Below are 27,682 nucleotides of genomic sequence, written 5' to 3'. Positions count from 1 at the left end.
TGAAGACGACAAAAATTACTACAGCTTTCACAAAGATTGTAGATATTGTCTGGCTTAACTAAGACTTGCACAAAGAACGTAACCAACCAACGCCTTGAACTGTGTTTATGACATCCACAAACATGTATATTTGGGCGAACCAGAACTTTATTGTTTTAAAAATATATTATTACATATGTGATCCTTACAATAATGCTGTGAAATTAAAATATAAGACTAAGTTCGAACATACACGAGATCCAGTTGAGCCATATCCAAATATTAGAAATTATAAGCTATTTCTGTGCAGTATACAAACTAGCATCTACCGAGTGTATGCTAAAATGCGGGTCTCCACGTTATAACTGGTACATTTCCATGTGCTTGAAAATCAAGGCTCAACAACTGGCCTTGTGTTGTCCCAAAGCCACTGTCTTGCTGCACCATCCAGCAATGGAGAAACCTGAGGATAAAAAGGAGTGTTTCAATATGAACCGTGTGCATTCTAGGCCCGACCATTAATCTAGAAATGCAGTTTCAAAAGAAAATAATATACGGCACAATTCATTAGTTAATTTTTTTTATGTATCATACGTTCTTGGAATGCATTCGAATAAATAACAACATCAAGTTTAATGAATACACTTGCAGTACCCTAATATGTCATCGCTCCATTACTCAAGGAACTTTGACCAAACAACATGCCCGAAAAACAGATAAATTAACTACCGAAAGTCACTCTTTCCAGCCCTGCACGCAGATTAGTGGTCAGCAAGTAAAGAGGGAAAAGCTATGGCAACAACATGCATAGATGGCTGGTAGAATCCACTAAAAGTTCAAATGGCCATCACAGTTACCAAGGACTAGTTTTGATGATATTGTTGACGTCTCAGTCATAAAATGGGAAAACATTAAATAAAAAGTGAGCAGATATATATTACCCAAGTTAATAGACGTTCTCTTACCTTCTCCCACACTTGTTCATGGTAAACATTGAGCCAATCAATCTCTGCCGCAGAGAGTAATGAGAAGTCGACCAATTTGGTCTGCATGGCATATTGGAGTGATTTAAAAATTAAAAGACAAGTATTTAATGACATAAAAGTTCTGAATCAGATCTCATCACAAGAATGCAAGTTAAACTCATGTTACACCATCAGGAAAAAATGAGTCTTCATGATATATAAGGAATACCTAAGGCTGTGTCAAATGGTACAACAATTTTTGAAGTGTATTAAGATCTTTTATTTGTCTCTGGAATAGGTGGGATTCAGAGAACGTTGCGTGTGTGAATTAGAATAGAATTAAATTACAGGTAGCGCACAAGTTATGTCACGAGTTGTACCAGCTCAAGTCAGAGGCCAAATGAGCACATAAAAACAAGTAGAAACAAACTAATGCCCTGTGAATATAACATAACGTACACCTTCAAATTAGTCGGTAATGATCCAAATCAAACACAAGCAAATTGTTGAACAAGTCAATGTACTTGTTAACCTTGAACCCTATTGACATGTAGGAACAACACAAAGCCTTACTGCCTAGAACCTATTGCCCCGTGGCCACAACCGACTTACTCATAAAAACTCCCATGCTGGTACGTGAAGTTCTTGTTGTATCTGATTCAAGCTCCATGATCTAAACCACAATTAGAAGCACATTATGGTGGAGAGTAGATAGCGCAAGGAGTGAATGAGATTCAATTGTCCGAACTACGTCATCCATAAATAGCTAGTCGGACTTTTAAATCAAATAATTATTTGCCTCACTATTGGTACAGAACAAATAGTTAGACTAATGAGATATCCACTGAACTCAACACATTACTTAGTGATCAAGTGAGAAGCTTATACAGAGTTCCAGATTCATGCTTCGCATTGTGAGCACACTCGTAATGCAACTGGTCACTTTTTTAAAATTTTTGGAAATTGAAAAGAAAAATGGTATCAAGACAAAACTGATTAGCAAGCACTACGTGTTGTTGCAATTGTCCTTGCCCTATATCTTAGCTACGACGTGTTAAACAAAGAATATACTTACTGCTACCACAACATTGATCAGTAGGCCTTCTTGATCAGATTATATGTGTGTTGTTTACTCCACTAAAAGCCCTTTGGCTAAGCTTGAAAACCAAAGATTATATCAAACAAAGGTCTAGAAGATTCAAAATGTATGATGATTTCTAAATTATGAGAAGCACTAGAGCATATGATAATTGAGGTGTTGAACTATTGGCTTAATATGTTCTCCACTTCTCCATAAAAGTGAAATGCTGTGTTTAGTAGGATATGATGTTCTAGCCTTGCATCAAAACCGCCTTTCATCATTTGCATTTGTTTTCAGTAAACCATGTTTGCAGGGTAATTAGAAAACAGAATTTTACACACACACACACATATATATATTAACTTTCATAACTGCTAAAAATCGCAGGCAATTGTTATGACCGCAGATTAATAAAAATGGTAACCATCATCTGTGGTACCATTTGACATTTTCCATGTTCATGTAATTCATCTTACGGGTAAAGTAAACGGGTCATAGTAAAAAGACCAATGATGCAATTGAGTATGCCATAGGTCAATAAAATTAAGATATTTGCTTTAACAAAAGGTGGTTGAAGAAACCAACCCCCCAAGTTTCTAAGACAGGAAATTGAGACAGAGCAGAACTTGACCTTAATAGTAAGTTAAATTACCTGAATTGGAACAAATGTAAGCTTTTCAAATCCAAAATATCCAATTCCTCCAAAGCGATTTGGCGTGTCAGCTTCTTTCACGTAAAGGAGATTCTACATAACAAAAATGCATTAAGAACATTTTTATAACACAGCAGGCTGATAATAGTGTCAAATATTGCGAGGTTAATGCCATAAGCTCTCATGGACCCAAAAGTTTTTTTTAAAAAAACATATCTTGCAACTGATACCATTTATGTATTAATGTTGCTATGAAGAACAAATATGAGAAAAATGGTCACAAACTTCGATCCTGATGCCAAATGAATGGTCTTCATAATATCCTGGTTCATTGCTGACAACCATGCCTTTCAGCAACGGAGTCATATTTCCAAATCGGAAGCTGATACTTTGCGGGCCCTCGTGAACATTCAAGGCAGCTCCTACACCATGACCAGTACCTAAACAAAGGATGAAATGAGTCACAATAGCAGATTATTTGAATCTAAATAAGCATCGAGAAAATCTATCTACGTTACAAAGGATAAGATGACAAATACCATGGCGATAGTCAAGACCAATCTTCCACAGTGATGACCTTGCAAAGGCATCTAATACAAAACCAGGGTAATTTTCAGGAAAAATGGCCTGATCAAGAGCTATATGTCCCTGTATAAAAGCGGATTACTATTAGTTCAATCATTCATATGCTACACTTTTTTTTAGAAATACAGATGAGCCATGAAGACTTCTCAAATGACAACAAAAGTAAAGAAAAATACTCTATATGTCGGGGCACTTAACAGAAGCAGCTGATTACTAATATAACTATACCACCCACTAGGTTTATGCTCATCACTTATTTATGCTGCATGATGGTAAGATGAATCGTTTAGATTACAACTCTAAAACTAATGATAATCACATATTTAAATATCTCATTGAATGAACGTGGAATGTATTTCTCTTTCTAACACCTGTCCTTCAAAAAGAATTTGTGAAGTAAATGACATCAGAAAAACCTAGTTATCTAAGTTGGTCAAGTAAACAGGAGCTACAGTATCATCATACATCACTAGGTTTTTGTACCTATCCAGTGAAATATCCCTTTTTTCCCTTGCCTGGGATCACCATGACCACATATTGAGACCACTGAAAGAAGTTCTTGCCATTTAATGTGTGATTTGGTAATGAGAAGAGAGGACTGTATGAAGCAGTGATAAATGAATTTTGGGAACAGAAACTAGATTCCTCACTCAAGGTTTCTACAGCCCCCACTCAAAGTTTCTTTTCTGGATGTCTCCATGGCTGAGAAGATGTTTCTGAGCCTTCTCTGATACCATGAAGATTTGGAGGGAAATACAATTAATAGTTTTATCGAGTTAAAACAGTAAAGACATACAAAGGAAAGCAAGAAGAATAAAAAAAAGATAATATAGAGATTTACACAGATTCAATTTAGGAACTTATAAATACTAGCACGTGGCAAGTGCACTCAGACGCGAACCCACTTTTATATGGCACAAATTAATTAGTTATATATTCTAACAAAACCAATATTAAAAATAACAAAAATACGATTTTAGACTTTGTGTGTATAGTATTTTTAAAAGTTTTTTACACAAGTAAATTGGACACTCAGAATTTTTCATTTATCTATTTTATAGTACTAAATTTTGTGTGCAATATTTCTCTTGCTTGCTATGGAGAAATTTCCTATTTATTATTTTTATTTTATTTTTTACAAATATTATAATTATAAATAATTAAAAATTTATATAAAATGAATATAAGTTGTTGCTATAGCTTTTTATTAGAATTTGTTTTGTTTGCATATTTAATATATTTCCTTTCTTTTTCCGTTGTATTTAAGAATATTTTACTTTTTCTACAATTTTTATTACTTATTAGTAGTTGTTATATATAACTTGAGTTTCTTAATTTATTTGTAATTGAACTAAATGAAAATAACTTTTGAATTGCAATTTGATATCTTTTAATTATTTTACTTTCTTTTAGGTCAAAACGATGGCTTGGTAGTAATACACGATGGGTAGCTACTTTTGATTCTTTATTAAACAAGAGTAGTTAATTAGGTAGATTGACATGGTTGAGAGTTCCCAAGGATTACTAATTGAGTTGTTTAAGTTAAAAAAAAATTCAGACATTTTATAGTTATAAATAGCTATATGATAAATAATCATTAATAAGTAACATGGTCATGTAAAAATAGTAAATAGGATTAATTATATATTGCGTATTTTTAATCAAATTTGTACGATAATATAAATGAACAATGAAACTAAACTTTAAAAAAAATAGAACTTAAAGCAAACTATCCAAAATCTTCTATCAGCTTTGTAGTTTTATGAGATCATAACGTACTAAAATTTATAATATTATGTGCAATATATTAGGGTTTTTTTACTTCCAATTGTAACTTCAACTTTAGGAACTTAAATTCTTGTTCTTATTTAATTTAACTATGCAAATTTTTTCTATATATTTCACTCTCATTTATAATCCTCGGTTTTATAATAATTGATTGTTCATCCATCTCTTACAATACAATATTGTAGCATATTCACTTTTTGCAAGATAAAACAATATACTTCAACTTCCAATTTATACTACAAGTATATTTTCCCATTTTTTCCATAAACTTTCTATAGACTTGTTTTTGCTTACTCTTCCCTCTTTCTATATTAAATAAATAAAATATTTATCAAACACAATGTCCAATTAAAGAATTAAAAAATATAGCATTATGGCATTAAGTACTAAACATAATTAATTAACCTAGAATTTAAGTGGGAATTAAAAAATACTAAGTAAAACTCTTGATAACAATAAGCATGAAAGTACGCCTTTTGAATCAAGTCCATTTCAATCCTAAAATGAAAAAACAAATCAACCGATAAAAAAATACAAGTAAAGTTAATTAATCGATTCATCTAATTCCCTGTTCATTTACTCCATGATCTCCTATTGATGTTCATTTTTTATCAAGTTGGTATGTTCATATGCGTGTGTCATTGAGGTTATTTTGCATTTGAATGTGCTAAATTATGTAGTTATATAAATCATTCATTTACAATTCATTTAATTTAGAAAATTTTAAGTTCGTAAAGTTGGATAATAAATTGCACAATTAACTCAAGTAACTTATGAGAGTTGCACATCAATGGAAAATGTATTCTTCCATGAACAACTTTATGACTCTTTACTTTACCGCATTTGCTAATTGTTATTGTTTTCATAGGCATTGTTGGATTTTATGTGTTCTATCAAATACCAAAATGTTGCATACAAAGTTTTGATAAAATGCTTCAACCAAATTGTTTTTATTATTTCAACTTGCATTCTTTTCAAACAATTTCCAAAATGTTTAATCAGTCTCTAGAGTGTTATGTTGAATTTCCTTCACTTGGTTTATAACCAAACTTAATATAATATCCCAGTGTTTAGTTCATTGTTGAACTTTCAAGAACGAGCTATTGTAGCTCTTTTCAATTGTAAAATTGTTTAAAAAGTTTATTTAACCATCTTCTAAACACTATCTTTGATCCTAACAGTTTATATACATAACTATTGGGATTTAAAAATAATAATTTTTATTTCAACGAAAGACATGAATGATTTTAGTTTCTAAATCGATGTTATTAATTTTTCATATCAATACCTATTTATTATCGTTGTATTTTATAATTGTTTTCCATCAATATTGTCAATTACTACAATTAATGGTCTCCATTGGAATCTTTGCTAATTTTTTGTGCATATATACCACACATTCCTGAAGAGGAAGCATCGCATTTTCATCCAACATAAAGAAATACGTTTTTCCTGCAATCTAACAATTGTGTATTATAGCCATGTATGTGCTCTACTAATTTGAGTCAAATATCCTTCTTTACTTCTTCTAACATTGTCACATAATACGAGAGTTTTTCATGAAAGCCTTACTCCGAACCATGCAACTCACGAGCAAGACAAGATCGTAGTAGTCTGGGAAATATTTGGTTATAATCATGTTGTATCGGGGTTGTAGTGCTCAAAAACCAGTACACATAGACCGCATGCATAGTTTAATGAGTTCATTAATTTAAATGATTTAAATGGATTGAATGATGCATTCAACATGTTTGATTTAGTTTAAATATTTATGTGTTTATTTTCTTGGGATTTTATTGTATTTCTCGAGTTCAAGATTTTCAGACGACTATTCGATTCTCAGCCAGGGATAGGAGACCGAAGACAATTAAGGTGCAAAAATTAAATCTTATATTTTTATTTTGAGCCAATAAATTATTTATTTTAAATGATTTATGAATTTTAGCATTTTAAAGTCAAATTTAAATTATTGGATGAATTAAAATATTTTTAAGCATGATATGAGCAAATTTCCTTAAATAGGAGATTTTATTCTTGGGCGTGATATTTAATGTTCTATTAAATTATTTTAAAACTTAATAAATTTGATTAGTTAGTATTTTATTAATTTGCAAAGTTTTTTTTTAAAAAAAAAAGAATAAAACACACACTCGCGAACACACAATAAAACACACAAAAAAGTGAGAAGTTAGAGTTTTGTCCACGTCTACCTACAATAATTTGGTGAATTTTCACAAGTTCTTAGCAAGGAAAACGTCTAGCAATCGCCCTCCGTTCATCCTCTACGCTCCATCGCACCAGTATTCGTTTATTCGAGCGTCTAAACGCAAAGGCGTGTTCTAAACCTTTCATTTATGCATCAATCTTGTTATATATTGTTATTTGATGATAAATATGCATGAAAAACGTTTCCCTACATGAAAGATTTGAATTAAATCGTTTTTACACATGCTGAAATTTTCTGCACAAGTTCCTTCAAGTTTTCATGAGATTTTGATGCGTAGACTTCGTGTGGATCGTCCGGGCTGTTGCTGCTGTGTATGGGGATGTATTAGGATGTTTTTAGATATTATTTATCAGTCCTTTAAGGGTCCTAAATGGTCTGGTCGCGCGAAAGAAAAAGCGGAGCGCAAGCTGCCGCCATGTGCGCGTGGAGGCTGCTTTCGGTGTTCGGCTGGTTGGGGTAGGTTCGGGCTGGGCTAGGGCTCGTGGCTAGGGTCTCAACCGTGTCTTAGGGTGTTAAATTAATTAAATAACATCGGGTCTTATAGAGCCTAAATGTAAATAAGTAATCAACAAGTGGGCTTAAATATATACAAGTAAGATTTAATTGATCTCAAATGTGTTTGAGATATTAAAATAATAGTCTATGGACTTTATACATGTTACAAGCCCAAATAACATGCTAGGGAGGTGAAAGGTTGGGACTTGGGAGTCAACTTTTTAAATTAAAGGCAGCATGCCTTTGAAATACACAACACCTTTTTGTAAGAACCAAGAAAAGACTCCCCTTTCTTTCCTCCCTCTTGGCCGAAATTTTTAGCCCAATTTTTCCAAAATTTGCTTCTTCATTTTGATGAATTGATAGCATATTTCTCAATTAAAATGCCTTACATTTTCTAGTGCAAGTGTAAGATGGTTCTAACTTGTTGGTGGTGGGCTTGATTTTGAGCAAAGAGTTCTCAAAGAAAGCTTGTAGATTTGTCTACCCATTGAAGAGCTAAATTGTTTAACAACTTAGTCTGAACAATCATCAATCTTTCTGATTGATAGGTAAAAATCTATAACACACTATGTATGTTTGTGTTTTTGTTTTTGTAGTTGTTACACACCAGTGAAGGGTGCTCGATTTTTGCCCATGTAAAATGCTATTTTAACACTTCCGTTGCACATTCCGGGCACTCGTTACCGATCCCCTTCAATTGGAACTTAAACAGATTCCCTAGAGCGCTCATGAAAACCAGAAATGGTGCAAGGCCAAAATATGCCCAACTGCTTAGAACAACTCTGTATAGAGAAGTGAATTGTCGGAGGTAAGTCACTGTATTCACATTAGGAAGCCAGGTTCATAGAAATCAAATTTCACCAAACTTCCGTTGATTAACACCTATTTTCACTACGTGTTGGTATTTATCACCCCAAAGGTACCATCATTTGTGCATTTCATTTCTCAATCTGTCACAATAGTTCTTATTGTTGAAAATAAATGATTTGAATATTGAAAAGTAATAGTTGATATTTGAATGTTGAAAATAAGAGTTGTAAAATTAAAAATTTGTGTGTGATGATCTAGGTAATGATGTATTTTATTTTTTGGATTATGTGTAATGAAACTCTATAAATAGATCTCTCATTTGTGAAGAAAATCACAATTGAGTAGAGAGAAAAATATTATAAAGTGTGTAGTTTGGTAAATTTTGAGAGTTTGAGTTTTTTAATTTTTACCATAAATTTTTACTTTTTCACAACACGTTATCAGCACGAAGCTCTAAAAGTCCTACATACTTTTCCAAGCTCCAAACAGAAAAAAAAGGTAACAAAAGTAATAATATTTATTTTACTGTTATTTATTTATTGTGTATTTATTTAATATACAATATAATGTTATTATTAGAAATAATAAAAATAAATTTTTCATAAACTTGTTATAAATCCTGGGAGGATGTTAAGACGACATCCCACACTCCCGGTAAGGGATACGACAAGTATAAAAGCCTATAAGGTTTTTAAACAAAATAAATTATGACACTCATTATAATATTATGATATGATATACATAATTATTTAAACATGGCTAATATTATATATACCATATTATTACCATAAAATTATACAAATACATACCTTTATTTTTTTGTACACCAACGGTCATAAATAGTAAAAAAACGGCTAGTTTTTGCCCTACAAATATGATCTCACAAACACATTCAATCACTTCAACTTTCTCTTCTTCTCTAAAAATTATTCATCATCAAATTTTTCGAAGAAAAAAGAAGATGGCTTTCTCAAGGATATTTTTAATTATTTTGGTTATCATACTCACGAGTCTTGTATTTATCGGAGAATATCCTCCTCGTGCGTTTTCTTTATTTTTACAAATACTTGTACTTGTTGTTTATCTGTTACTTTGTATTGCAATATTTATTAACTACTAAAATGCATCGTAATTTTTTTAGTATCACCATGTCAAATTTAACAAAGCTCGAATTTGTTTCGCTCGACATCACGGGAAAGAATTATATGTCATGGACTCTAGATGTAGAAATACATCTTGAGTCATTGAGTCTAAGCGAGACCATTAAAGAAAATGGCATATGCACGTCACAAGAAAAGGCAAGAGCCATGATATTTTTGCGTCGACATCTCGACGATGGATTGAAATGTGAATATCTGACTGAAAAAAAATCCCACGGCTTTGTGGAAGGGATTAAAAGAAAGATTCGAACATATAAGAGAAGTTATACTTCCGACCGCCCGGGATAAATGGAATACATTGAGATTCCAAGACTTTAAAAAAGTCTGTGATTACAATTCGGCGATGTATAGAATAATCTCGCAATTAAAATTTTGTGGACATGAGGTCACAGAATCTGAGATGCTTGAAAAAACATTTTCCACGTTTCATGCATCAAATATTACTCTACAGCAACAATATAGAGTACGTGGATTCGCGAGATATTCTGAACTCATCGCCTGTCTTCTTGTGGCGGAAAAAAACAACGAGCTATTAATGAGAAATCATCAGTCCCGACCCACTAGATCAACAGCATTTCCAGAAGTAAATGCTGTAAGTAAAAATGAATTTAAACCTGGAAACCAAAATCAATTTCAAAGACAAGGTTTTGGTCGAGGTCGAGGTCGTGGACGTGGAATTGGTCGTGGTCGTGGACGCGGCCGTGGTTTTGAAAATAATAGAGATAGTTATTTTTATAACTCATCTCAAAAGAGCGTCCCAAACCATCCACTGAAAAGACATCATGAGAATACAAGTGTTAACGAGAATCACTCAAAAAGATATGAAAGTTCTTGTTACAGATGTGGTACTCCAGGACATTGGTCCAAAGTTTGTCGAGCCCCTGAGCACCTTTGTAAACTTTATAAAGAATCATTAAAGGGGAAAGAAAAGGAGACCAACTTCACTGAACGCAGTGACCGTTTGAGTGATTCAACTCATTTTGATGCTGGTGATTTTATGAATGATTTCTCTGGAAATGATCAATATGTTGGTGGGATAGAAATGAACAATATTGATGCTGCAGATTTTCTCAACGATTTCTCTGAAAATGAACAATATAATGGTAGAATATAAATGTACAATAATTTATTTTTCATTTATTCATAGAATAATGTTTTATTGTATAATTATGATATGTGTTATATTTAAATATATATTGCCAGTAATTTATTTCATTGCATATTTTTTTGAAGTTCAAATATGGAAAATGCTATGAGCAAAGCTGAAGTTTGCATAACCGATAGTGGTACAACGCACACTATCCTCCGAGATAAAAGATATTTCTTGGAACTAAAACCAACAAAAACAACGGTGAATACAATATCAGGTCCTGTAGACTTGATTAAAGGATGTGGTAAAGCACAATTTTTGTTACCTAATGGTACAAAATTTTTGATCAATGATGTTTTATATTCACCACAATCGAAAAGAAATTTGTTGAGTTTTAATGATATATATTCCCATGGGTATGATACTCAAACAATGAATGAAGGGAATGAGAAATATATGTGTCTTATCACATATAAATCAGGAAAGAAATATGTGATTGAAAAACTACCAATGCTCCATACTGGATTGCATTATACACATATAAGTCCCATTGAATCAAACATGGTAGTTGATAATTCTTCGATATTAACCAATTGGCATGATCGATTGGGACATCCTGGTTCAACAATGATGCGAAGAATTATAGAAAATACACATGGTCATCCACTGAAAGACCAGAAGATCTTTCAGAATAATAAGTTTCAATGTAAAGCATGTTCTCTTGGAAAACTTATTATAAGACCATCACCAGTCAAAATCCAAACTGAATCACCAATGTTTCTTGAACGTATTCAGGGTGATATTTGTGGACCAATCCATCCACCATGTGGACCATTCAGATACTTTATGGTATTGATTGATGCCTCCAGCAGATGGTCACATGTATGTTTATTGTCAACTCGAAATGTTGTATTTGCAAGATTACTTGCTCAAATAATAAAATTTAGGAATCAGTTTCTCGATTATACAATCAAGAAAATTAGACTTGATAATGCTGGTGAATTTACTTCCCAGACTTTCAATGATTATTGTATGTCTATGGGAATCATTGTTGAGCATCATGTTGCTCATGTACATACACAGAATGGATTGGCTGAATCATTGATTAAACGTATGCAAATGATTGCTAGACCAATGATTTTGAAAACAAAGCTCCCTATTTCTATATGGGGACATGCAATTTTACATGCTGCTTCATTAATTCGCATCAGACCAAGTGCATATCATAAATACTCCCCATTACAGCTTGCATTTGGTAAAGAACCAGACATTTCTCATCTGAGAATTTTTGGATGTATGGTGTATGTGCCTATTGCACCACCACAACGAAAGAAAATGGGACCTCAAAGAAAGGTTGGAATTTATATCGGTTATGATAGTCCATCAATCATTCGATATCTTGAACCTCAGACAGGCGACGTGTTCACAGCACGTTTTGCTGATTGTCATTTTAATGAGGAAATCTTCCCAATGTTAGGGGGAGAACAGAAACATACCGAAAAGGAAATTACATGGTATGTATCATCATTGTTACATCTGGATCCAAGAACAAAACAATGTGAAAAAGATGTACAACAAATTGTACACTTGCAAAGAATAGCAAATCAAATACCAGATGCATTTGCAGACACAAAAGGGGTAACTAAATCATATATACATGCTGTAAATGCCCCTGCTTGAATTGAAATTCCAAAGAAACAAATGGAAGATACTCATGATGTCATTAAACGCCCGAAGCGTGGAAGGTCAGTCGGTTCCAAGGATAAAAATCATCGAAAAAGAAAATTCATAGAGAAACACGATGATCACAAAATAAAGAATGATGTTTCTGAAGAAACACATGATGATCACAAAATAGAGAATGGTGTTCCTGAAGAAACACACGATGATGAAAATGTTCTGTCAAAACCACAAACTGACGAGAATCATGAAATCTCTATCAATTACATTAATACTGGAAAAATATGGAACCGAAAAGATATAGATGAAATTGATGATATATTTTCTTATAATGTGGCAATCGACATCATAAATGATAACGAAGATCGTGAACCAAAATCTTTTGGTGAATGTAAAAATCAGCAGGATTGGATAAAATGGAAAGATGTCATCCAGGTTGAATTAGATTCGCTAAATAAACGTAATGTTTTTGGACCTATAGTCCTTACACCTGAAGGTGTAAAACCTGTTGGATACAAATGGGTTTTTATTCGAAAGCGAAATGAGAAAAATGAAATAGTAAGATATAAAGCTCGACTTGTTGCACAAGGTTTTTCTCAAAGGCCTGGAATTGATTATGAAGAAACGTATTCTCCTGTGATGGATGCAATTACGTTTCGGTATTTGATTAGCTTGGCGGTATCTGAAAATTTAGAAATGCGTCTTATGGATGTTGTTACAGCTTACTTATATGGATCACTTGATAGTAATATATATATGAAAATCCCTGAAGGATTTAAGATGCCTGAAGCACAAAGTTCAAAACCCAGGGAATGTTATTCTGTGAAATTACAAAGATCATTATATGGGTTAAAGCAATCAGGTCGAATGTGGTATAATCGACTAAGTGATCACTTGATGAAAAAGGGATATGTAAATAATTCAATATGCCCTTGTGTTTTCATTAAGAAAACAACATCCGGATGCGTAATTATTGTTGTATATGTTGATGATTTAAACATCATTGGAACGAATAAGGAAATTCAAGAAGTTGTGTCATACTCGAAGGAAGAATTTGAAATGAAGGATCTTGGAAAAACCAAGTATTGTCTGGGTTTATAAATTGAACAAAAAGAATGTGGAATGTTTGTTCACCAGACAAATTATACAGAAAAGATCCTTAAACGTTTTAATATGGATAAAGCAAATCCTTTAAGTACTCCAATGGTTGTTAGATCATTAAACATAGAAAAGGATCCATTCCGTCCATGTGAAGATGATGAAGATATTCTTGGTCCAGAAGTACCATATCTAAGTGCCATTGGTGCCCTGATGTACCTTACAAATTGTACAAGGCCTGATATATCTTTTGCCGTGAATCTGTTGGCAAGATTTAGCACATATTCAACAAAGAGACACTGGAACGGAATTAAACATATATTCCGTTATCTACGAGGAAAGACAGACTTGGGACTTTTGTATTCAAAAGATGCTAATCCAATTATAATTGGTTATGCTGGATACTTATCTGATCCACACAAGGCACGTTCCCAAACTGGATATGTATTTACTCGTGGAGGCACTGCAATATCTTGGCGTCCACAGAAACAAACGCTCGTAACAACTTCATCAAATCATGCCGAGATTATTGCACTACATGAAGCAAGTCGTGAATGTGTGTGGTTAAAATCAATGACCCAACATATCCAAATTTCATGCGGATTATCATTCGATGAGAAGTCTGTGATACTATATGAAGATAATGTTGCACGTGTTGCTCAAATGAAAGAAGGATACATAAAAAGCGACAGAACTAAACATATTCCTCCTAAGTTCTTCGCATTCACCAAGGAGCTTGAGAAGAATAAAGGTATTGATGTTCGTCACATTCAATCAAGTGAAAACTCATCAGATCTCTTCACAAAGGCACTTCCTACGTCAATATTCAGAAAGCACATATATAATATTGGGATGCGCAATCTACGAAATTTGTGAAGAATTGTTCATGTCAACATCAGGAGGAGTTTACGTGAGTGCACTCTTTTTCCCTTACTATGGTTTTTATCCCAATGGATTTTTCCAAGTAAGGTTTTTAACGAGGCAGTACAAAACACGTAATGAAGACATCATCGTATCATGATCATCATCACAAGGGGGAGTGTTGAAAATAAATGATTTGAATATTGAAAAGTAATAGTTGAATATTTGAATGTTGAAAATAAGAGTTGTAAAATTAGAAATTTGTGTGTGATGATGTAGGTAATGATGTATTTTATTTTTTGGATTATGTGTAATGAAACTCTATAAATAGATCTCTCATTTGTGAAGAAAATCACAATTGAGTAGAGAGAAAAATATTATAAAGTGTGTAGTTTGATAAATTTTGAGAGTTTGAGTTTTTTACTTTTTACCATAAATTTTTACTTTTTCACAACACTTATCATCTTTATCAAAACTTACTTTGAAATATGTGGAGGATTGTTGGGATTTTAAAAAAATCATTTTTAGTTCAAAGAAAGATATGATTGATTTTAATTTCTAAATTAAATATATTAATTTTTCATACTAACACCTAGTTATTATCATAGTATTTTGTAGCCATTTTCCATCATTATTCTTATTTAGTACTATTAATGGTGTCCATTGGAATCTTTGCTAATTTTTGTGTATATATACTATACAGTATACACGTTCCTGAAGAGAAGATGAATCACATTTTATCCAACATAAAGAAATACATTTTTCTCTTGATAGTTTTGTTTTGCAATCTAACAATTGTGTATTCTAGCCACTTATATGCTCTAAGTTGAGTCAAATCTCTTTTACTTCTTCAAATACTGTGACATTATATGAGAGTTGTTCCTCCTAAAATTGTTTTTCTCCCCAACCCATCGACCGAAATTCTCAACAATAACTAGGGTTGTTTAGCCCTTTCACAATTGGAAAACATTTGTCTTTCATCCACAATTTTATAGGTGTATAGATATAGATTAACTTCCCCTTAACAGTCATGATTACCGACATTAACTATTAAAAAATAACAGTAATACCTGGAGAACTCGGGTAAAACATTCTTTTTGCCATGAAGTAGGCTGGCCAAAATGCACTGTACGGGTAACATCGGTTGTTCCATCAATATACTGAGCACCACTGTCTAATAAGAAGAGTTTCTCAGGATCTATTGTACTGCAACTGTTTGGCTCTGGTTTGTAATGTATGATAGCACCATTTGCACCAGACGCTGTGGAGAACAATCTGACAACGTGAGACTAATTTGGGAAAGAGATGACCTAGTATGATTCAAAATGAAAAATACACAAGTAGAGATGGTATGCTTAATGTTCATAATGCAACTCATGGATGTCCAACATCCCTAATGTTATAGATTGTTACCTGGAGTTCAAAGGAGTACACTAATGAAAAAGATAATGTGTTACATATTTCCACTGAGTATTCAGGTTTCTGATAAAGAGAGAAAGTAAATACGCTTGCAGCACAACAAATATAGTGAAAATTTCATTCACCACATTTCTATTCCACAATTTGATTACATTAACAAATTAACAAGCTTATGAATCTGTAAATCTATTGGAAAGGGGAAGGACGTAACTTTTATTTTAAATTAATTACCCAAGGGAATTGTACAACCCCACTATTTGGTTCTCGGCCATTTTATGATCTATGGTATATTAGAGTATTTGTATTGGATAGGGCAAAAAGGTAGAAGATTGGAATGACCGAAATCAAAGGGGTTATTGTGTCCAAAATATAAAATGAACAACTTTGCGATTTATAATTCCCACAGCACTTCCTCGTGTTTCCCATCCTTCGACAGCCTAATTCCAGCACTATGTCGACAGATTCTTCCACTACCTCTGCAATCTCCAACGAAACAATAAGGGAAAAATCTATTGGCTCCATGGCTTCTCTTCCGATAGCAAGTTTTCATCTCTACAGATTACCACCCACAAATTAAATGGGTGAATTATCTTCAGTCACAATCAATCAAGATTGTAGTGTGTGGTCGTTGAAAGCTTGGCTATCTCAATGGCGAACTACCCACGCCAAAGCTGTCTGATCCTATGTACAACACTTGGATGGCAGAAAACTCCTTTGTTCTTGCCTGGCTCTTCAATTCAATGGAGCCCGATATCAGTAGGCGATACTTGTGGTTACAAACTGCAAAAGAACTAAAGAAGTATGTGACGCGTTTCGAAAAATGTATTCAGATCTTGGAAACTCATCTCAATTCTTTGAACTTAAAACAAAACTGAAGGACGTCAAGCAAGGGGATGATTGTCACTCAGTATTTCTCTGATCTACAGGATATTTGGCAGGAATTAGACTTGTTCCTTGAGGATTCCTCGTTGTGTTCCAACTGCATTATCAAAGTCCGGCAGTCCCTCGGAAATGAACGAGTCTTCGACTTTCTGGCTGGCCTTAACTGCAACCTTGATGATGTTCGTGGCCGAGTGGTTTCCCGTGATCCATTCCCCTCACCTGAAGATGCCTTTGCTTATGTTAGGCGTGAGGAAATGAGCATAAAGGTGATGTTTTCTGATGATACATCATCCCAACGTTCTTCCCCTGATATCTCTGACTTTGTAACTCACAAGATGCCAGCCACTGCTAAACGAACGTTCAAACGACCGCTGTGCGAGCACTGTAAGCGCCCGGGTCATACGAAAGACAAGTGCTGGCAGCCCCGAAAGAAACGTGATGCACATGTGTTTCAGACTCGAGCCACCCAGGATGTTCCTGGACACTGCCCGTCAAAACCATTCACCAAGGAGAAATTTAAGTAGATTGAACAGTATTGTTAATTCCTCTGTCAAATGTCGTCCTTAAATCCTCCAACATGACCCAATCTGGTATGGCTGTCTCGGCCTTCTCCTCAAATTGTGTTGGCTCTTGGATTGTTGATCCAGTGCTTCCAACCACATGACACCAAATCCAAACTTATTTTGCGCCTTTACTAATTATTTGAGCCCAACTGTAAAAATTGCAAATGGGTCATTGACTCCAGTCATTGGTATTGGTAGCATCCGTCTTTCTAAGGATAATACCCTAAATTTTGTTCTGCTTGTTCTTTCCTTAACTTGTAATCTAATTTCTGTTATTAGGTTCACAACTGATAATAGATGTGTTGCTAAGTTTGTGCCTCTATCGTACATTTCAATTTCTTTTTTTTATAAGAGACGAAATTTTATTAAATATTAAAAGGTTTTAAGTACAGAAAGTAGTCCACTTTCAACGAAATACTAAACAATATCCTAACCAAATCAACGATACACAAAAGCACAATCTCTTAGTAAATCTGATATCGAAAAATTCTCAAATTCTACATTATAGATCAAATCTAAGTAGTTATTTTAATCTTGATCTTTTCCCAATACTCTTCACCCGCGTCTTCAATGTCTTCAAAAATTCTTTTGTTTCTCTCTAGCCACACCAACCAACAAATGCCATGAACTACCACTCTCTAAAAAGTAAAAAAATTTGTCTTTCTTACCGAAAAGCTGTCCAAGATCCGTAGCGAATAAATCTTGTCTTGATTTTCGCACAGCCCAAACCAATCTCAATACTTCCAAAGCCCTAGCCCATAATCCACTTGTGAAAGTACAATTAATCAACATGTGGTCTTGAGTTTCCATCTCCTGCCGACACAACAAGCACCAATTAGGGCACAGAGCACACATCAAGTCATCTCTTGTGTATCATCTCATAGGCCAGTAACTTTCCCAAAACAACCATCCACGAAAATACCTGAATCTTGGTTGGAACCGGAGTCTTCGAAATGATATTAAAAAAACGGAAAGATAGGGAAGCGACTGTTCGAAAAGAATGACTCAAAGTCGTGTCAATTTCAGGACCTACTATCAGGGAGGTTAATTGGTAGTGCTAGGATTCAAAATGGCCTTTACTCCGTCTGAAGGTCTTTCCACACAGTTTCATGCAAATATCCAAACCCTTCGCACAGAGAATGGTAAAGAATACTTCAATATCATTATGGGTGACTATTTTTTAAAACATGGGATCATCCATCAAAGTAATTTGTGTCCGATTTTATCGAGTATTTTTCCTTTTGAAAAGCAAGTGACGTGAACAATCTAGCTTAGATTTTATTCTTTCTTACAATCCACAACAAAATGGGGTCTCCGAAATAAAAACCGTCATCTGAGCCCTAATGTTCACAAAAGAATGTAACAATCTAGCAAGTTACCTTATCAATCGCTTGCCAAGCCAACCTCTAAATTTTGCAACACCGTTATCAATTATCATCCACACATATCCGCAGCTATCTCAAACCATAAACTTCCCATCAAATGCTTTGGTTGCACATCCATTGTCCATATTCATAATCAAAACCGAAGCAAACTAGATCTCCGAGCCATCAAAACTATCTTTCTCAGTTACTCACCTACTTAGAAGGGTTAACGGTGTTGCTGCCCAAAAATAAGAAAATTATTTCTCTGGGGATGTCATTTCCTTGAAAACACCCCACTTCTCTTCCACTTTGCTTCAAGAAGAGAACGATCGTGTATGAAGCTTTTTTTATTATTATTATTAGAAAGGAAATTTTATTAGAATAGAAAACAAAGTACAAGTAGGTGGATGAGAAATTCGCAAAAGCCACAAGGAAGGAAAAATACTACACTTTCGTTAATAACATAGAAATTTCTAATACCTCACTACGTCTGAGGTAAGTAAATGGTTAAACTCTATCAACTTTGTCGTCCAACTAGCGACCCTAAATGTGAATGAAGCTTGTTGGGACAATCTACTTTTCCCACACCTGATCCTGTTCATCTTACTTTTACCACGACAAATCCAAAACCAGTTAATCCAAACATCCAATACTCCAGAACATACCTCAGGGTTAGAAGCAGGGAGAGAATCAATACCACTACAAGAGTTGCAAGTCTACTCAAGACGGAAGCCTCAAGATAAAAAGACCATTGTGAATCCTAACCACAGTCAAGAAGAAGAACCGGTAGCAGATTCTCAGTTAGGCACTACCTCCGATATAAATATACCTATAGATGGTAGAAAAGGTACAAGGACTTGTACCCAACATCATATCTTAAACTGTCCCTAGCTCAAACTTATCATCAGTTTGTCTAGTATAAAGATTCCCAGGATTGTTCAAGATGCTATTATTGTCCCTGAATGGAAAACATCGATTCTTGAGGAAATGCGTGCACTAAAGAAAATAATACCTGGAGTTTGGTGAAACTACCACAAGGAAAAAATATGGTGGGATGGATATTCACTGTAAACTATAAGGTTGATGGTTCAATTGAACGATACAAGGCGCATCTTGTAACCAAGGGCTTTACTCAAACCCATGGCATTGACTACACTTCGCTCTTGTTGCTAAACCTAACACTATTCGAATTTTTCTATCATTAGAAGCAAATCTAGATTAGCCATTATATCAACTCGATATAAAGAATGACTACCTAAATGGTGAACTTAAAAGAGGAAGTGCATTTGTGTCAACCTCCAGGATTTGAAGAATAATTGGGGAATCAAATAGTATGCAAGTTTCACGAGCCCCTGTATGGGCTAAAACAATCCCCCCACGCGTGATTTGGTAGATTCTCCAAGGTTCTTAAAACATTTGGATATTTTCAGCGGCAAGAAGATAATATTCTCTTCATCAAACACTCTGCGAACAATAAAATTATAATTCTGACAATGTATGTTGAAAACATTATTGTCAATGACGATGACTGTATAGAAATGGCGAATATAAAACTGATGATGGCAAGAGAACTTGAGGTTAAAGATCTTGGAACACTCGAATATTTTTTGGGAATGGAAATTGCCAGGAGAAGGGATACCTTTTGGGAAGATGTGGGGGGGTGTCAGTCGTTCAAAGAGAGGTTTCCATCTATTTTTCAGATTTGTACATCAACTAATAAACCAATCAACACTTTCTTGGCAGCGGAGTCGAGTGTTCTTTCAATTCAGTGGGATGTGCGATCTAGAAGAGATTTAAATGAGGTTGAATTGAGTGAGTTTGCTGATCTTTTGGGAGTTCTGGGTTCGGTTAGATTAGAAAGGGGAGTGGGAGATTTCAGAATTTGGTTGGGGAATTTTACGGGTCTTTTCTCTGTCAAATCTTTTTACAATTCCTTCTTTCCACCTTCGTCTTTTCCATTCTTCGCGTGCCACGCAAACATCTGGAATGTACATGTCCCTAAAAAGATTCAAATTTTCTCGTGGATCGTGGCATTGGGAGGACTACCGATTTGTGATTCAGTGCAGCGAAGGTGGCCGAATTGTGTGTTGAGTCCGCATTGGTGCACGTTGTGTCAAAATGAAGACGAAAATCAGGATCATTTGTTGTTCCACTGCTATTTCTCAAAAGATATTTGGACAAGAATTCAGCTAGAATCGGGTTTTTATTATGTTTTACCACAGAGGGCAGCATGCTCATTTGTTATCGAGCCGGGAGGAAGTTGGAGCACAAACACGAGGATCTTCTGGTACTTGGTGGTACATTGTACGTTTTGGTCTATTTGGCTAGAGAGAACTAACAGAATTTTCAAAGATGAGTACGAGACCGGTGAACAAGCTTTGGGATAAGATCAGGTTCAGGGTGGCTAGTTGGACGACCAACATTAAAGAATTCAGTCATTTGTCTGTTTCAGACTTAATTAGGGATTGGAAATTTGTTTTGGCATGAAATTATTAGTGTAATGTTATCCTCGGGTTTATAACCCATTGTGCGGATTACTCATCCGCGTATTATGTAAAACTAATTCTATCAATAAAAAATAGTCTCTTCTCAAAAAAAAAAGTACAAAACTGAACCAGCTAAGCTAGAGTAAGGCAATTTATTAGATTTATGCGGTCATTTGTGATGCAGAACCCTGGAAATTGGTACACCTTTTCAAACATTCATTTTGATGATAGGTTGCCATAATTGAACCTTAAAAGACCATAAATAATGTTGTATTCATCAGACAAGTGACAAACTGTTACGGTGTTTTATGGGTAGTAGTGATAATGGCTGGATTCAACTAGGAACTATACATAATATACATGTATTAGAATTAAATGGGGTAGGGTTAGTAATTTTGTGCGTGGGCAAGGGGTAGTTATTTGGATATAGATGTATATTTTGTTACGGTTGTTGCTAGCCTTGCTAGGGAGAGAAATTTATTCTCTAAGAATATTTTCTGCTCTAGGGGTCACTCTCCTTGTAAGAATTGATCGTTTCTTATGTATATTTCTCTTTTAATTAATGAAATTATAGTTTTCTTTGTATCTGTGGGTTGAGTTCCCAACACAAACCCATCAGCTTTACAGCAAGAAACTACACAATAGTAGTATATATCTTTGGTTGGTCTTATCGGTTATAAATAGACTTCTGTTCATACTTCACGACGGGTTTATAATACATTCAAAAGGAATTTATTCTTATGGTTAAGAATGTGTTGAACATGTATGTGTTTGAAATGTTATGATCTAATGAGATTTACACATGCTATTTTCTTGTAATTATCGTGCTCGATGGCAGCGTACCATTCATTTCTCTACTGTTTTTAGACTGGATGGATTTTCTGATTACTCGTTGAGTTGTCAGCTCCGATTTTTGCAAGTTATTTTAAAACGATGAGGACCTTAGACTAGACTTGGGAGTCAAATGCTGGAAATTTTTCCCAGTCTTGGCCTCTCCCTCCTCTAGCTCATTTTAGAAGAAAATATTGTATAAACAGTGTTAAGGCCTCAGTTTAATAAATTGTAGACAAAATTGGGTATCTATAAGTCAATCAAATTTTTTATTGGATGCTGGGAGAGCTATTTTATCTTGCATCATCAACTGAAAGACCCTATCTAAAGAGATGTCATTGAACAACGTTCAATGCGGTACTTGATGATGTAAATTGTATTGGCACCTGGCTTGACATAATAAAAATTAAGGAAGAGTGATTTTGATGGATTAGGGCGCATCCACATCCTGTTCTCAAATAATACATTTGGATTAAGTCATTTGAAATGTATTTCCATTGTTTATATAACTTAAACATAGGAAAAATTCATCTCATGCTTTTTACACAATAATTGTTCTAATTACAATGGATTTAAAACGACTCCAATATTATGTGGATTTGAAATTCATTGTGAACTCCAATTATATACAGCAGATGGATTTAAATTCATTTGTTTAAGTTATCTAAACAATGAAAATGTATTCAAAATAATGAATTTCAAGTGACTCAATCCAAATGAACCCTAAAATCAATTAAAGTTATGGGTTCTAGCGACTAGGGTGATCAGTAATCCTTTTTTTTAGCAAAAAGGAAAAAATAACAAAAAGTAGAAAAGATCAAATTCAATAACACGGCAAGCCGATTTACCACTTATTGTGTCGAAGCTTGTATCAACAAAGCCATCTTGCCTCGACCGGAATTCGAGAAGTTTGTCCACGGCGTCTACTTCTGTCAAAATAGCACCATTGCAGATTTCATTCTCCAACCAAGTCCAAAATTGTGCAAGAGCAGCTGCATCCCTGCAAAACATTAATCTCACTTAAATACTCCTAATAAAATTCACAAGTTAGTTCATTAATCACTACTATTAATTGTATCTAATGCTAAGCAATAAAATGTAAACCACATAGACACTTGCAACATATTCAATCAAATCAACCAAAAATGATGTAAAAAAGGATGGTGATTCAATCCAAGTCACATTTGCAAAAGTAGAGTTTCATTAATTGTTCTCTGCATGAAGTACATCCTTTCAAAGAGGTGGTGTTACCTTAGATGAGAGCCACACATCCCTTGTAATTCAGCTTCATTCTTGATAGCTTTAGCCAGAGAAACAGGAGAGCTCTTGTATACGGCAGTGGATCCATAGGATTGGTCTTCTATTCCATTTGGTAAGACCCTTTTGTTTTTACTAGCAACTCCGGCAGTGCCCATGTATTTATTGCATGAGCTTTTGTACGTGTCAGTGATAGCAGCACTAACAGATGATGAGTCCAACCAAAGGCTTGTCCCTTTTGCAGCCAAACTTCAAGAAAGTTACGCTCAAGTTAATTGGTTATGAAAGTTTAGTAAACAAGTGCTCTGAACGAAGATCACATTCCATGAATGACACAATAACTTTATGCTGAAAAGGAAATTACAAAAGACTGTTTCAATGCCAACAGAATGAGTAAAGTTATCATAGGATGGCAGGGTGATCTTTCCCAACACATTGACAAAAAGGTATGGTACCTTAATGAAAACTCTTCACCCATCCATGGAAATAGAATTTATATATATATATATGAATGTCAACCAGCAGAAGAAGATATTCTTCTTGGCAATTGAATAGGTAGAAGCGTTGGAATAGCAACCGATGCCTTCACAAGACTTGGTATAAGAGGTGTCGAAAGTGATATTCAAATCCATTTGCTCATCACCTTCTATGCGTTGAAGCTAGGATGGATAAGATGCATATAGAGGTCAACAAAGAAAGAACACAAGCTTCCGCTTATCACAAGAACGCAGAAAGAGTAGCTAACATAAGAATTTGCGAAGGATTTGTAGCAAATAAGAACAAGTGGAGTTTGAAGTGATTGCATTAATAGGTCATCTGATGCAATGCAAATCAAAGATAAATTGCAGAAAATAGCATCAACTAAGGCTACTATATGTATGGTTTTGTAAAGGTGTTTGGATTAGAATAGAAACAAGTTTGCATTGATATGGCAATTAAAAACAACTTATATATTGTCATATTGATGGATCAAGTTTGGAGATGATGCATGATGAAACAGAAACAAAAGGTCCATGTAGCTAAAGCATGGCAAGTATGATTTATTGTTTCTGTTAAATTTAAGCAGAGTTGCACCTTCATCCAGTTCATGCTCTGTTGATAAGATCAAATTTGTTAAAATGACGGGGTTAATCTTACTCTTTTTTAGACACAACCTCATAACCAACACTTAAGTCCTTCAATTTTTGTTGATGCTGCCTCTTGTGATGACTATACTCAGTCATGTGAGTTTCTTCAAATTTCTTTTTTGGATAGGAAACAATATTATATTAATAAAATATTTTAGTTACAAAAAGCAGACCAGAGGTCCACGCCTAATGAAGTAAGACCCAGAATCAACTTAACATAATATTAGACTAGGATTTCTATACATATCTGAAACCAAGAACGATTTACACTCCACATTCTTCAAACTCCAACAAGAGACTCTAAATTTAATTTCATCCCAGCACTCTTGAAGTGAGTCTTCTAAGTTTTCAAAAATCCTCATTTTCCTCACCACCCAAACGGACCAACGTAAGCCATGGATCAACACAACCCAGAATATTCTACCCCTCCTCGAGTTTCTTCCAATTTTTAGTTTCAGTAAACCATCTATATGACTCTAAAAATCTCCCAACCCTGAAAGTCAACAAAGGAATGTAGCAGGATAGAATTCACTTCAATGTGCACTTGATGCTTCTGAAATACCTTTCTACTTCTGCAAGAATGGATTCATATGGTCTCAACTCTATTCCGGAATTCTTCAAATATTTCATCACTTCTGGGGTAATTTTTGCATCATCGGTAAGTAATTTTGCTTCATCAATCTCCACAACCAAATAGGCATACATGACTGGTGAATGTGGCACATCACTACCTCTCTGTTAACAAAAGTTATATGTCAATCACGGGGAGGAGACAATAGTAAGAACCTCCATTAATTTCTCACAAAATCAATAGCGTCTTCATCGGAAGAAAAGCACAAGGAAAAGTCTTTATACATATGTGTTGCACCAAAAATAATCAAGATTCAATCTTAGTATATCCTCAAATCACTAAAATGAATTTTGATGATATAATTAATTAACCAAAGAGAAATTTAAAAAAGGTTAGAGTATCCTAAAATGGAATCTACTTGACAAAATTATGAAATAAAAAGTTTATAAAATTCTTCACTCTTACATTTTAATTTAGAAAAAGCCTGACGTGAAACAAATATAATTCAATGGAAGTGTTTTTTTTATTTAGTAAAGAATATACTTGGAAATAAATATTTTCTTACCTGCATGGAACTACACCTGAACCTGATCCCCTCTTAATTAAATCTCCACCCACACCACTCCCTGCCTATTTATGGGATCCTGATGGTATTTCTCAAATGTAGGACCCACAATGTGATTTGACATACACAACAAAACATTCATTCTGCTATTATGTTTCAATATTTTTCTAGGCTAACTTATCGGAAACATGAAAAGCTTTATCACACTATTAAGGCCAGGACTTTTTTCCGCTTTTTATGGGGCAAAGAAAGCAGGAATCTATTTTCATCAACCAGACGACGAAAGATTCAAGAAAGCAGGTTAGCTATCTACCAAGTTCAACAGCCATGCTATCTCATCCAGCATTGAGATAACAATTGCAGATGAACCAGCATCATTTAATTCTGCTCGCAAAGAAGACAGCTTAGAGGACACATCTAGACCGGCATATTTAAGGTCATGCACTCTGATATGTTTCTTTGGTGGCTTTGGTCTGGATGGTTTCCATATCTCATCCACAAGATTGATATCATATAAGTAGACCAACTCATGACTCTTTTCAGATACGGCTTCCTTCAGTTCATCAGCAGCATTTGAAGAAAACAGGAACTGCACTCTTCACAAAAACAAAAGGCGGGATTAGATGGATGCAGTTGAAGAAATAACAAAACAGAGATCGACACTCTCTGTGATCAAGAAAACAAAAGAGGGAAGAGTCATGAGCACATACAAGAAAATGATTACCGAAATGGCAATGCCAGATAGTAGGAAAACTATTAATAAAGATGCTGGAATTAGTTTTTGTTCAGTAACCAGACAAACATAATTTCTATTCAAACTTAAAAAAAAACAATTTTTACAAATATAAAAAAAAAATATTATTCCCTTTGCTAGCTTACATCGTTCACTGAAGGTATAAATAATTTTTGTGTGGATAGCTGCTTCAATTTTCTGAATAGTTTGAGCACATTTTCTGGATTTGGTGAAGGCCATGGCACAAGGGGAAACAGGACCAAAATCACCACTACTTGACAGAGATATATTCACTAACTTTGAGTGAACGAGTTTAAGTGCTATTAGGGGAAAAATGAATGAAGATCATTTGCTACAATACTGAACGCAACAAAAGATATTACTCACAGGATCAATACCAATTCTGGAACCAGGAACCAGGACATTATTAAGCCACTCACTTGTCGTGGGTACTCCAAGATTACCAGCTCTCATAAGAATCCAGCCTGAAGTTAACTGCTGCTCAGCCTGTTAACAAAATGCGGAGGTAATAACATAGATATAGGCAAATCCCATAAAACTCATCAAAATTAAATCATATTCCAGAGTCCCTGACATATAACTGAAGAGATGATCTATCCATGCACATGCCAAACCTGAAGGAAGTAACGTCCATCAGTCCAAAGAGCTGCTTTATCTTTCGTTACAATAGCCGTGCCTGCGCTACCAGTAAAACCTGATATGTATGATCTCCTCGCATAACATTCCGCAATAAACTCGCTCTGAAATTAAGAAATTCGATGTAAGAAAATCCAACTGCAACCACGATTACACTAATGTTTAGGAGAATTCAACGAAACGTTCAGTTTCAAACAACGAAATGCATGCTACCTTGAGTAACACTACAGACTATAAGCAAAAACAAAGAAAAGTAGCACCTAAATGACCAAGAACAAAGACGGATGATGCATTCACAAATTTCCCAATTGTCCATCGATACGAGAGTTAAATTCAATTTCTTGTGAAAAAACTCCTGTACCTGATGAGCATCCTGGGAAGGAATGATATAGGCGTCTATGTTGATGTTAGGCCTGGAAAAGAGTTCGCGAAGGGCGCTGAGCTTGTGATCAGGCTCGGAGCTTTCGGGATTCCTTCGGAGCTCTGACGAAGGCTTGGCAGTGATGGAGGCACATATTTGGCGGGTGGGTTGGCCTCGAAATCTGGGGATGAAAATGAACCCACGGTGAAATGGGGTCGAAGAGGAGAGGAAAGGGAAGCAGATGCGAGCGTGAAGTTGAAGAGAGGAGTGGGAAAACAATTTGGTAGCAGAGAAAGATACCGCTGATTCCATCATAGCAGCCAAAGATTCCGCAACAGAGATGAGGATAAGACCTACCTTTTTTTTTCCTTTTTTTAATGAAAATAAGGCCT

At 34.7% G+C, this 27,682-nt stretch overlaps 1 protein-coding gene across 2 annotated transcripts; it reads right to left on the bottom strand.

The window, feature by feature from the left end:
* Positions 1–295: 295 nt before the first annotated feature.
* Positions 296–27,682, bottom strand: LOC140808847 (aminopeptidase P2). 2 transcript variants are annotated; one of them, XM_073166148.1, is made up of 14 exons: positions 27,291–27,682; positions 26,908–27,033; positions 26,660–26,779; positions 25,853–26,128; positions 24,966–25,138; positions 23,271–23,525; positions 22,868–23,019; positions 15,545–15,735; positions 3,217–3,325; positions 2,963–3,117; positions 2,678–2,770; positions 1,557–1,617; positions 945–1,025; positions 296–442 (listed from the first exon to the last, which is right to left on the bottom strand). In XM_073166148.1, exons 1-13 carry the CDS (start codon positions 27,603–27,605, stop codon positions 982–984), a joined length of 2,070 nt encoding a protein of 689 aa, XP_073022249.1. In that variant the 5' UTR covers positions 27,606–27,682; the 3' UTR covers positions 296–442; positions 945–981. The 2 variants fall into 2 exon arrangements, with proteins under 2 accessions (XP_073022249.1, XP_073022248.1); XM_073166147.1 differs by lacking the exon at positions 1,557–1,617.

The sequence above is a fragment of the Primulina eburnea genome, chromosome 13 (assembly GCF_022965805.1).
Source record: "Primulina eburnea isolate SZY01 chromosome 13, ASM2296580v1, whole genome shotgun sequence".
NCBI lineage: Eukaryota > Viridiplantae > Streptophyta > Magnoliopsida > Lamiales > Gesneriaceae > Primulina > Primulina eburnea.
The sequence above is the reverse complement of the archived record's forward strand: the minus strand, read 5'-3'. Positions and strand labels throughout refer to the sequence as shown.

Bases quoted from the DNA above. Each gene is read 5' to 3' on its own strand.
- LOC140808847 (XM_073166147.1), bottom strand. From the start codon at position 27,605: ATGATGGAATCAGCGGTATCTTTCTCTGCTACCAAATTGTTTTCCCAC. The intron at 27,034-27,290 runs GTACAGGAGTTT...TCTTAATTTCAG, and splicing joins CTTCCCAGGATGCTCATCAG to AGCGAGTTTATTGCGGAATG. The intron at 23,020-23,270 runs GTAACACCACCT...AATGTTTTGCAG, and splicing joins ATGTGTGGCTCTCATCTAAG to GGATGCAGCTGCTCTTGCAC.